Raw genomic sequence first — 13308 nt, forward strand, 5'->3', positions numbered from 1 at the left:
GACTTCACAACTTCTGAGGATGCTTGCCATAGATGCAGGTGAAATGTCAGGAGAGAATGCTTCTAGAGCATGGCCATATAGCCTGAAAAACCTACAACAACCCATCCCTATATTGTGAGAAGGTTTATTATTATTACTACAGTAGACTCTCAGGCCTCCTCTACACTGCCATATGATGCAGTTTGAAACTGTATTATATTGGCCAATGTAGACTCATAGAGTGTAGTTCAATGCGGTTAAGCTGCATTATTTGAATTTGCACTGATCATATAATGCAGTTTCGAGCTGTTTTTATAATACAGTAAAAATGTATTACATTAAATTAAGTTTGTATTTTTGGCTTTGGTGGGTTGGTTTCCCCTTGACATGAAGTCTAGTCGTGTCCGGCTCTGGGGAGTGGTGCTCATCTCCATTTCCAAACCAAGGTCATGTGGCTGGCATGACTGCATGGAGCACTGTTACCTTCCCACCAAGGCGGTACCTATTGATCTACTCACATTTGCACTTTTTGAAATGCCAGATTGGCAGAAGCTGGGGTTAACAGTGGAAGCCCACCCCACTCCACGGATTTGAACCGCCGACCTTTCGGCCAACAAGTTCAGTGGCTCAGCAGTTTAACCTGCTGCACCACCAGTCTTTATTTCCTTTTAATTACTGTATTTTATTATTAATATAAAGTCAATAAGGATCCCCCTTTGGCACCCTTGTGCCGGCAGGACTGAAGACCAACAGGTTGGAGGTTCGAATGTGGGGAGAGCACGAATGAGCTCACTTTGTCAACTCCAGCTCCCCATGTGAGGACATGACAGAAGCCTCCAACAAGAATGGTAAAACATCAAAACATCTGGGCATCCCCTGGGCAATGTTCTTGCAATCAGCCAATTCTCTCACATCAGAAGTGACTTGCAGTTTCTCAAGTTGCTCCTGACGCAAAAAAAAAAATCAAGTCAATAAAGGATTTATGATATGGTTTAGTATGGGGTATAGTATTAGTTAGGTCTAATTTAATAGAAACTCCAAAGCAACCAGAAACTACATTTATCCAGCATCTAACAGTCCCCATGAGTGCCAGTGAACAGAGAGTCTATTGCATCATCATCATCATCATTGATACCCAGAGAAGCCTTAGCATATATCAGGGCCCATTGTATTAAAACAATTTAAATATAATTTAAAATAAATAGGAAGCTGATAAAAACAGTTTTTTTATTTTAATCTTTAGTGTGTAGCTAAGTTTCCTGTAGCTTGAGTTTATATATTTTCCTTACATGTTATTTAATAGTCTAAAATATTTTTCCTTGTTATTCAATGAAGACTAACTTTTGTTAACTTGCTGTTAGTAAATGCTCGTAATTTAAACAATGTTGCCCTATTGTGTTGACTATTAAAAGCAGTAATACAGTAGTAGTAATAATAATGATAACAACAACAACAACAACAACAACAATAACAACATTATTCTTGTACCCCGCCTCCATCTCCTCAAAGGGGCTTGAGACGACTTACAGATGGCACCAAGTACCTAAAAGAGAGCATGAAATGAACCACAAAATACAAGCACAAAAATTAGAAACAAATGGCATATAAAACAACTATTAAAATAACCTATGGCAACAAGTTACCGAAGAACATGGCCAGACTGTAAACAAAAAGACAAGGAAGTGGGGTAGTGCAAAATTGTAGCCATGGAACAAGGACATGGGAAGAAGTGCAGCGCTGTGTCATTACTGCATAAACCACTAGGGACTAGGTGTCCTCAAAAGGTTGTTTAAACATCCAAGTTTTCAGATCCCTATGTAAAGAGGACAGCGTGGGGACCTGCCTAATCTCCCTGGGGAGAACGTTCCAGAGCTGGAGGGCCACCATTGAGAAAGCCCTCTCCCTCGTCCTCGTGATTAGATGTGACAAGAGGGATCCTCTCACCTCTGCAGGAGTCTACCGTATACCATGCAGCTGTGGACAAGTCTACATAGGGACCACCAAACGCAGCAATGCCCAGACACAAATCAAGGAACATGAAAGGCACTGCAGACCACTTCAACCAGAGAAGTCAGCCATAGCAGAGCACATGATGAACCAGCCTGGACACAGCATATTATTTGAGAACACAGAAATGCTGGACCACACCAACAACCACCATGTCAGACTACACAGAGAAGCCATTGAAATCCACAAGCATGTGGACAACTTCAACAGAAAGGAGGAAACCATGAAAATGAACAAAATCTGGCTACCAGTATTAAAAAAAACTCTAAAATTACAACAGCAAAACAACAGAGAGGAAACAATCAGGCACATCTAATCACCTCTCAACAAAAGATTGCCCCAGGCACCAACAAGCCACCCCAAACAACTGTCAGGCCATAAAATGCTAATCAAGGTGGTCAGTTGAAACATTCACACCTAGCTCCAACAGACAAGAGTTTTTTGTCCCACTCTGGTCATACCACAGATATAAAAACCCATTTTCCTAGTTCCAACTGACCTCACTACCTCTGAGGATGCTTGTTATAGATGCAGGCGAAACGTCAGGAGAGAGTGCCTCTAGAACATGGCCATATAGTCCAAAAAAAACCCTACAACAACGCAGTGATTCCGGCCATGAAAGCCTTTGACAGTACAATGGAGTGATACCTTTACAAGGTCTTTAGTGTTCCTTGTCAGAGAGTGCTGGTGCCTCACCAAACTACAACTACCAGGATTCCATTGCATGGGAGTTAAAGTGGCATCAAATTATATTAATTCAGCGGTGTGGATGAATCCTAGGCCAGCTTTTATGTTTTGTTTCCTTATTCTTTCCAATCTTTTGCCTCAATGAGTTCTGAATGTATTTATGTATTTGAAGGCATTACATCAAACCTGCCATTTCCCGTTCGAGATAAAGCAGATGAGACACCAGCATTGTCATATAATCAATCATTCCCAAATCAACCTTGAGAAGAGAAGATCACCAAAGCAGCAGGGCCCCTTGTTAAGACAAGCCTCGTGCGTGGTTTGTTCTGACTGAAAGACCTCAGAAAGGGCAATATGGGGCCCACGTTGACATGGTCCGCCACACAAGAACAACCACGAGAGTGAACTTTAGGGCTGAGTTTCACTTCCTTTCTGACTTGTCCTATATCAGCAGCTCCAATGAAGACCAATCAAACTTTGAATGACAGGACTGGAAGAGACCCCAAGGGTCATCCAGTCAAACCCCAAGTTATCCTCTCCTTTAGCAACAACAATAAGAGAAACTTAGAATTGGAACAGTTCACAAAGAGACTCCTTGCCATGAAGGTTTACACAACTAAAGCACTCCTGAGAGATGCTCATCCAAGGCAAGAGAGTCTACCAACGATGTTAGGCAATTGTTACAGTAAGGGTGTCCTTTCTCTTTTCTTATATCTGAATTGTTCAAGGTAGAATAATGGAACTGGAATGAAGTGAAAGGTATCCAGTTCAACCCCTTTCTGCCATGCAGGAATACACAGTCAAAGCACTCCTGACAGATGGCCATCCAACCTCTCCTTAAAAGCCTCAAGAGAAGGAGACTCCTCAACCCTGTGAGGCATTATATTCCACTGTCAAACACACCTTATTTTCAGGAAGTTCTTCGTAATGTTTCAGTGGAATGTCTTTTCATGTAGTTTGAATCCATTGCTCTGTGTCTTAGTTCAAGAGCTTACTCTGTCCTTAAACATGACATCCTTTCAAATGCATAAACATGGCATATCTGCAGAAATTACAAAATAATGGAGTAATCGTTTTACAAGGTCTTTAGTGTTCTTTGTCAAAGAGTGCTGGTAGCTCACCAAACTACCACTACCAGGAGTTAAAATGGGGTATTATATTATGGGGTTTTTTTTTCTTAATACAATTTGTTCAGAGGAGGTTTCCTTTTGCTTCCTCTGAGAGAATGTGATTTGCTCACAGTTACCATATCTGAGCAGGGATTCGAATCCTAGTCTCCAGAGACATAGTCCACTACATCATGCTCATTTTCACAAAGAAAGCTTCACAGTTTTGTATTTTCCATATTTGTTTTTCTGTCTGTCTGTCTGTCCGTCCATCTATCATTCAAGGAAATGCCCACTTCCTGAAGTTCCTCTCTTTTGCCCTGAGTTTCCATCCCTGAATTCTGGGAATCCTTTTGCAAACTGATACTTGATGACAAAAGCATAAGGAGAGATCAAGACTTGTAAAGGGAAGGAGATGTTGGCTAGAAGGTCTATTTCCATTTGACTACACCAGCGTTTCCCAACCTGGGGGTCGGGCCCCCTTGGGGGGGTGCGAAGGGATGTCAGAGGGGTTGCCAAAGACCATCAGAAAACACAGCATTTTGTGTTAGTCATGTGTGTGGGAAGTTTGGCCCAATTCTATCATTGGTGGGGTTCAGAATGTTCTTTGATTGCAGTTGAACTATAAATCCCAGCAACTACAACTCCCAAATGTAAAAGATAGATGGTCATGGGGGTTCTGTGTGGGAAGTTTGGCCCAATTTGATTGTTGGTGGGGTTGAGAATGCTCTTTGATTGTAAATAAACTGTAAATTCAATAGGCTGAGAAAGGCAGTATACAAGTATAGTACATAAATGGATAATAAAATAAATCGCAGAAACTGCAATTCTCAAATGTCAAAGTCTGATTTCCCCAAACTCCACCAGTGTTCACGTTTGGGCATATTTGTGCCAAGTTTGGTCCGGATTCATCATTGTCTGAGTCCACAGTGCTCTCTGGATGTAGGTGAACAACAACTCCAAAACTCAATGCCCACCAAACCCTTCCAGTATTTTCTATTGGTTATGGGAGTTCTGTGTGCCAAGTTTGGTTCAGTTCCATCATCAGTAGAGTTCAGAATGCTCTTTGATTGTATGTGAACTATAATTCCCAGTCACTACAACTCCCAAATGTCAAAATCAATCCTCCTCCAACCTCACCACTATTCAAATTTGGGCATTAATTTTATAGTTGGAGATCACCACAACATGAGGAATTGTCTTAAGGGGTTACAGCATTAGGAAGGTTGAGAAACACTGGCCTAAACGTTGTTTACAAAGAATCAACAGTGTTTTATTTATTTTTATTTTTTTAGGATACCATGGGTCCATGATTACTTTCTATAATGGCAAGGAATACCTGCTGTTTCTCAGGTATTCCTTCCTACTTTTCCATGAAACTGAGGAGTTTGCAGAATTCACCTTAGCTTGGGTTCACTGTTTATTGCCAGCCATCACTGGGCTCATTGGCATTGCTCATTTCTGGACTGACTCAGTACATGATGCAGGCAATACTCACCTGGAGTGGAGGGTCGTGTTGTCTGTAATGCTGAGCTTCATCCCTGTCCCCTGAGGTTGTTGTGCCCTCCTTGATGAGGACAACTCTTTGTTCTGCCAGGTTCAAACAGCAGAGTTGAAACAGCAGAGAAGGTCAAGTAATGCTCCCGCCTTAAGCGGATCTGCCATTGCAGAAATGAAATTGGATGCAGAAAGAGAGGAAATAAAATATGTGTCAATCCAGAGCATGATGGACCCTGATGTACAGCAGCAGTCAAACTGCTATACATAAATGCAGCTAAGGTAAATCAAATTGAGATATATCTTCCCACTACCACATAACTGACTCTGGGGGGGGGGGGGGTGCTCATCTCCATTTCTAAGCCAAAGAGCCTGCGTTGTCCATAGACACCTCCAAGGTCATGTGGCTGGCATGACTGCATGGGGCGTCGTTACCTTCCTGCCGAAGTGGTGCCTATTGATCTCACATTTGCATGTTTTCGAACTGCTAGGTTGGCAGAAGCTGCGGCTAAATGTGGGAGCTCACCCCGCTCCCCCGGAATCCAACTGCTAACCTTTCAGTCAGCACGTTCAACAGCTCAGTGGTCTAAGCTGCTGTGCCACCGGGGTCTCCACATAAATAAGACTCTCTTCTTATTTCTGGGAAGGCTTTTAAGAAGTCTCAGAACAGTTCAGCTAGTGACGTTTTCTCTTGCAGTGGTGGGACAAAATATTTTCACATGTAGTTTCATTCTGGCATGAAACAGAGAGCAAATGTGAGGGTTTATTTCTCCCAATTTATTTCTTAGTTTTGTTGTTGTTGTCACCTTTCTCCTGATATAGGGAGGGATTCAAGGCACCTTATTTATTATTCTGAAAAATTATCTTTAATATTCACCAGAACTATTTTAAATACCTACATACGGTACTTTAGTTAATAAACATAGTTTACTTCCCTGTTCTCTTTGAGAGAAGTAGCAAGACCACTACAGGAAACAGAAAGACTTTCATAATATGTTCCCATATTTTCCACTGCGGTGCAGGAAGAGCACCCATGTTTTCCACTGAGGTGCAAAAAATTCAATGGATATAGCTTACACATTTTCCTTAAAGTCAACTCATGAGGTTAAGTTTCACCTGTTGACATTTGGCTTGTCCTTTGGAGAGGTTAAAAACACATCAGAAAGATGGGAGCAGTTTTAAAGAGAAATGTTCCTGGTGCCTCATTTAAAGGTACCTGACCTTTCACTGCTTGTTCTCAAGCTTTCACTTTCCAGATTTGGGGAACTGAGATCCTAGAGTTATTGTTGACCATTATAGGTAAAGTCTTCTTACTCTAAAACAGCATTTCTCAACCCGGGGGTTGGAAACTCTAGGGAGGGAATCACAAGGGGGTTTCAGAAGGGTTGCCAAAGACCATCAGAAAACATATTTCTGATGGTCTGAGGAACCCCTTTGGCAGAGAAGGCAAAGATCTCTCTGCTCATCCTTATCTTCCTTTGTGGAAACAGACAGTGACTCCCCACTCCAAAATCTTTCCTCCACTGTGCTTGGCCTCTGTGAGAAGTTTGGCACAATTCTATCGTTGGTGAGGTTTAGAATGCTCTTTGATTGTAGGTGAACTATAAATCACAGCAGCTACAATTCCCAAATGTCAAGATCTATTTTCCCCCAAACTCCACCAATGTTCACATTTGGGCATTTTGAGTATTTGTGCTAAGTTTGGTCCAGATCTATCATTGTTTGAGTCCACAGTGCTCTCTGGATGTAGGTGAACTACAACTCCAAAACTCATGGTCAATACCCACCAAACCCTTCCAGTATTTTCTGTTGGTCATGGGAGTTCTGTGTGCCAAGTTTAGTTCAATTCCATCATTGGTGGAGTTCTGAATGCTCTTTGAAGTATAAATCCCAGCAACTACAACTCCACCAGTGTTCACATTTGGGCATTTTGAGTATTTGTGCCAAGTTTGGTCCAGATCTATCATTGTTTGAGCCCACAGTGCTCTCTGGATGTAGTTGAACTACAACTCCAAAAGTCAAGGTCAATGCCCACCAAACCCTTCCAGTATTTTCTATTGGTCATGGGAATTCTGTGTGCCAAGTTTGGTTCAATTTCATCATTGGTAGAGTTCTGAATGCTCTTTGATTGTAGGTGAACTATAAATCCCAGCAACTACAATTCCCAAACGACAAAATCAACTCCCTCCCCAGCCCCACCAGTATTCAAATTTGGGCGTATTGGGTATTGTGAATGAAAATATATCCTGTATATCAGATATTTACATTGTACTTCATAACAGTAGCAAAATTACAGTTACGAAGTAGCAACAAAAATAATTTTATGGTTGGGGGTCACCACAACATAAAGAACTGTATTATTCGGAGGGTTGAGAAGCACTGCCCTAAAGTCTTCTTTACCTGAAGATCAAAGGTTAAAACCTCTTGCTTTTCTAATTTTATCCAGATCACTCTGTTAAAGCAAACAATATTATTCTGGAAGAACAGGACTGAACTAATTATAAATTCCAAAGTAAGTAAAATGACTGGTGCATTTGAACATGGCTAATTTACCATGAAGGTTGAACAATATCAGAAAACTTTTTGCACAATTCTAGCAACCATGAAAAGGAAGAGAAAGTCAGGAAGGAAGATACCGTTTGCCTGCAAAGGAACCAATGCACTGCAGGTGTTCAGGAGTGGATGATCTTCTACAGCTGCCTTTCCCTTAAGTCACTGCCAGAAAAGAGAGGATATAGGTTTTGTTTCTTTCTGGAGTAAGAAGTTAAAAGTATTTTTTTTAATTGTGGTTGCTTTGACTTCTTTTGAAAAGCAAAAAAAAACTTCCTTTTGTGTTTGCATTCATCCCTCATTCTGGTTATGAGGTTGAGAAGCTTAAAACTCTCACTTTTTGCATTTGTTGACAGATATTTTTGGGGTTTTTTTTCTTTCTTGCTCTAGTTTTGGTCTGTTTTGAGAAAGATATTTTGTCTGGGTCACCAGACCTGCAATAATTATTTTTCTCCATACCTATATTAGTACCTTAATACCTGTATAGCATTTCTTTTCAGGTGATCTTCATCCTTTTCGGTCAATTAATTCCAATCTAAACAGATGGTCCCTGTTTGTTGGCAACCTTCATCTGATAATATTGCAAAGGTATTGAATGTAAAAATTATTATTTTTCATGTCATTATTTCAGGTTGTATTGTGCATATCTTTCCAAGGATTCTATGGGTTATTGCCATAGCTGTGCTGTGTCTGCTATACAGTATAAAGATGGTGTTAGGATTATTAAAGGCAAGAGTATAAAGCTTATCTAATTGTAGTATTGGGAGGGGATAGTGGCTAGAGCCCTGGGGGGTCTCAAGGGGGTTTCAGAGGGGTCACCAAAGACCATCAGAAAACACAGTATTTTCTGTTGGTCATGGGGGTTCTGTGTGGGATGTTTGATCCAATTCTATTTTTGGTGGGGTTCAGAATGCTCTTCGATTGTAGGTGAACTATAAATCCCAGCAATTGTGACTCTCAAATGTCAAGGTCTGTTTCCCCCAAACTCTACCAGTGTTCACATTTGGGCATATTGAAAATTCGTGCCAAGTTTGGTCCATATCCATCATTGTCTGAGTCCACAGTGCTCTCTGGATGTAGGTGCACTACAACTTCCAAACTCATAGACAATGCCAACCAAACCCTTCCAATATTTTCTCTTGGTCATGGGAATTCTGAGAACCGTATTTGGTTCAATTCCATCGTTGGTAGAGTTCAGAATACTCTTTGATCGTAGGTTAATCTAAATCTCAGCAACAACAATTACCAAATGACAAAATCAATCCCACCCCCCAACCACACCAGTATTCAAATGTGGGTGTATTGGGTAGTTGTGCCAATTTTGGTCCAGTGAATGAAAATACATCCTGCATATCTGATATTTGCATGACAATTCATAACAGTAGCAAAATTACAGTTATGAAGTAGCAACAAAAAGACTTTTATGTTTGGGAGTCACCACAACATGAGGAACTGTATTAAGGGGTTGTGACATTAGGAAGGTTGAGAACCACTGTGCTATAGTCTAATACAGTGGTTCTCAACCTGTGGGTCCCCAGGTGTTTTGGCCTACAACTCCCAGAAATCCCAGATAGTTGACCAGCTGCTAGGATTTCTGGGAGTTGAAGGCCCACAGGTTGAGAACCACAGGTTGAGAACCATTGGTCTAATGCAAGAATGTAGCAGCAAGCATGTTTAATTGAATGCATGTTTAATTGAATGCTGTTAAGGAAGCCACAGGGAGGAGGGAGCAAGCTTGTTTTCTGCTTCCTTGGAGACTAGGACGCGGAACAATGGCTTCAAACTACAAGAGAGGAGATTCCATCTGAACATGAGGAAGAACTTCCTGACTGTGAGAGCCGTTCAGCAGTGGAACTCTCTGCCCCAGAGTGTGGTGGAGGCTCCTTCTTTGGAAGCTTTTAAACAGAGGCTGGATGGCCATTTGTCAGGGGTGATTTGAATGCAATATTCCTGCTTCTTGGCAGGGGGTTGGACTGGATGGCCCATGAGGTCTCTTCCAACTCTTTGATTCTATGATTCTATGATTCTAAGATATATAACATCAGCTTTGAAAGAAGTTCACTGGCTGCCAATATATGTCCAGACTGAATGCAAGTTTTTGGTGATAAAATTTTAAAAAATGGATCTCAATACTTGTGGAAGCACTCGTCTTATATATGCCTGACCTGCACAAGAATTGAGATCTATTAGAGCAGTGGTTCTCAACCTTCTTAATGCCGCGACCCCTTAATACAGTTCCTCATGTTGTGGTGACTCCCAACCATAAAATTATTTTCGTTGCTACTTCATAACTGTAATGTTACTACTCTTATGAATCATAATGTAAATATCTGATATGCAGGATGTACTTTCATTCACTGGATGAAATTTGGCACAAATACCCAATACGCCCAAATTTGAATACTGGTGGGGTTGGGTGTGGATTGATTTTGTCATTTGAGAGTTGTAGTTGCAAGGATTTATATTTCATCTACAATCAAAGAGCATTCTTTACTCGACCAACAATGGAATTGAACCAAACTTGGCACACAGAACTCCCATGACCAACAGAAAATACTGGAAGGATTTGATGGGCATTGATATTCAGTTTTGGAGTTATCATTCACCTACATCTAGAGATCACTATGGACTTCAACAATGATAACTCTGGACCAAACCTAGCACAAATACTCAATATGCCCAAATGTTCACACTGGTAGAATTTAAGGGAAAAAGACCTTGACATTTCAGAGCTGTAGTTGCTGGGATTTATAGTTCACCTACAATCAAAGAGCATTCTGAACCCCACCAATGATAGAATTGGACCAAACTTCCCACACAGAACCCCCATGACCAGCAGAAAATACTGTTATTTTCTAATGGTCTTTGGTGACCCCTCTGGCAATCCCTCGCGACCCCCCCCCCCCGGGGTCCCGACCCCCAGGTTGAGAAACACTGTATTAGAGGGCATTTCTTCTGTGTCTCATCACTATTGGATGGTCACTGATAATTCTATTTAATCTATTGATTATTAATTCTTTTGTTCTTATTCCCACACAGTTACTATAGCATAGATAAAGGATGCATGCTTCCTTGAGCACCTTCAGTGTTGTATCTCTCTTTGGTAGCACAATTGAGATAATTTTCTATGTTGTAGTCTCATGATCATGCTTCCAAATATCCTTGTAACCTTACCTTCCTGCACTAATTATTTTTATTTCAGTGCAATTGTGCAATTTCAAAAGGCAAAGATGTATGTGTGTGCAGATTCTTACATTATATTATAGATATAGATAATAAAGGGAAAACAGTGGGTTGTTGTAGGTTTTTTCGGGCTATATGGCCATGGTCTAGAGGCATTCTCTCCTGACATTTTGCCTGCATCTATGGCAAACATCCTCAGAGGTAGTGAGGTCTGTTGGAACTAGGAAAGAGGGGTTTATATATCTTCGGAATGACCAGGGTGGGACAAAGGACTCTTGTCTGCTGGAGCTAGGGGTGAATGTTTCAATTGACCACCTTGATTAGTATTTGATGGCCTGACAGTGCCTGGAGCAATCTTTTGTTGAGGGGTGATTAGATGTTGAGGGGTGATTAGAAGGGAAAACAGCCAACTTGGGAATATTGAGGGAGGAGTTTGGGAGAGGGAGGACAACCATGCTCCTAGATGTCATATTTCTGGTTGCAGAAGTAGAAAGGATCTGTTGTACCACAGTTGGTAGTGGAAATGCAGTGGGATGGGGAATGCTTGCTTACCTGTCTTATGTGATAAAGTACCTGAATTAGCCCACCTTCTCTGTCTAGCTAATTTCCAAACAGCATGGGCAAGAGGTCCTCCGAAAGCCATGCCAAAAAACGTCACCATCACCCAGTGGACAGTCTTTGCCGGAAGCTCCAAGCTATTAACATGATGGACCAGACCTCAAACCCTGCTCTACAGATCCCAAAGTTCCAGTCCAAGAACTTTGACAGCCCACAGGGCAACGTGAAGAAAAACCTGGAGGAGATCTTGAAGAAAAGGACCTTGAAGAGTAGTGACAGCGATAGCAACATGACAGGCAACAACACCTATTTGTTAAGCCCTTTCACTGACAACGACATCTCTCCTACATTCCCACCCATGGTGACACCAACTCACAGACGGGTCTCTGATATCCGCTCACAGACTTTTACAGTCAATAAAAATAAAGAAAAGACCCGCAAGTCATGGCTCCTAATCGGAGAAATGGGGAGTTGCTCACCGTATCTGTTCAGACAGGAGGGGCCAGCCTCTGCCCAGTTGTGTGGCATGAGCAGCGCAGAACAGAAATGTGCCTTTTTGACGTCCAGTCCTGACTTGTCTAACCAGGAAGCAAAGTCTGATCTACCAGTGTTCCAGTCTCCTGTCAGCAAAAGGGCATCTTTGGGTAAGAGCAAAGGTAAGCTCACCATGCAATTCTCACTCAAGGATGTATTGGCTGTAGGAAGATAGAGGTCAGTTAGAAGTCTTCTGTGGCAGTTGAACTGGGCTTTTCCTGGCAACCAGCTGTCATGTTCAGTTCTTGTGGGTTTTTTCGGGCTATATGGCCATGTTCTAGAGGCATTTCTCCTGACGTTTCGCCTGCATCTATGGCAAGCATCCTCAGAGGTGAGCTGTCATGCTGTCTTGGGTCATAGAAGTGTAGACCAGGAATAAACTGCAAGGGCCATCTAGACCTCTTCCATACACAAAGAACAGGGAGATAACCATCTTGTTGAGAGTATAGTCATTGTTTTGAGATCTTCATTTAAGGAGCAAATACTCCAATGACTTATAGAAAAAACCTAATCTTTATTGTATGACCTCCATTCTAAGATAGAAAAGTTACTTAAGCTAGAGTAGAGTCTTGCTTATCCAACATAAACGAGCCGGCAGAATATTGGATAAGCAAAAATGTTGGATAATAAGGAGGGATTAAGGAAAAGCCTATTAAACGTCAAATTACATTATGATTTTACAAATCAAGCACCAAACACCAAAACATCATGTTTTACAAAAAAACAACAGAAAAAGCAGTTCAATACACAGTAACGTTGTGTAGTAATTACTGTATTTATGGAGACTGGAGACTAGGACATGGAACATGATAGCCATGTATAAATATGTGAGAGGAAGTCATAGGGAAGAGGGAGGGAGCTTGTTTTTGGCTGTCCTGGAGACTAGGACGCAATGGAACAATGACTTCAAACGACAGGAAAGGAGATTCCACCTGAACATTAGGAAGAACTTCCTGACTGTGAGAGCTGTTCAGCAGTGGAACTCTCTGCCCCGGAGTGTGGTGGAGGCTCCTTCTTTGGAGGCTTTTATACAGAGGCTGGATGGCCATCTGTCAGGGGTGCTTTGAATGCAATCTTCCTGCTTCTTGGCAGGGGGGTTGGACTGGATGGCCCATGAGGACTCTTCCAACTCTATGATTCTATGATTCTATGAATTTAGAACCAAAACATCATAATGTATTGAAACAGCTGTGGATCTGGGCAGGAG

General features: G+C 41.6%; 1 protein-coding gene across 1 annotated transcript in view; it reads left to right on the forward strand.

Moving 5' to 3' along the window:
* The first annotated feature begins 11625 nt into the window (after positions 1-11625).
* The window catches only part of IRAG2 (inositol 1,4,5-triphosphate receptor associated 2), a 75107-nt gene continuing 73424 nt past the window's right edge, over positions 11626-13308 (forward strand). Inside the window, exon 1 of the mRNA XM_067469311.1 lies at positions 11626-12223. Within this exon, the coding sequence (XP_067325412.1) occupies positions 11626-12223 (598 nt within the window). The remainder of the gene's footprint in view (positions 12224-13308) is intronic.

This window comes from Anolis sagrei, chromosome 5, assembly GCF_037176765.1.
Source record: "Anolis sagrei isolate rAnoSag1 chromosome 5, rAnoSag1.mat, whole genome shotgun sequence".
Taxonomy (NCBI): Eukaryota; Metazoa; Chordata; class Lepidosauria; order Squamata; family Dactyloidae; genus Anolis; species Anolis sagrei.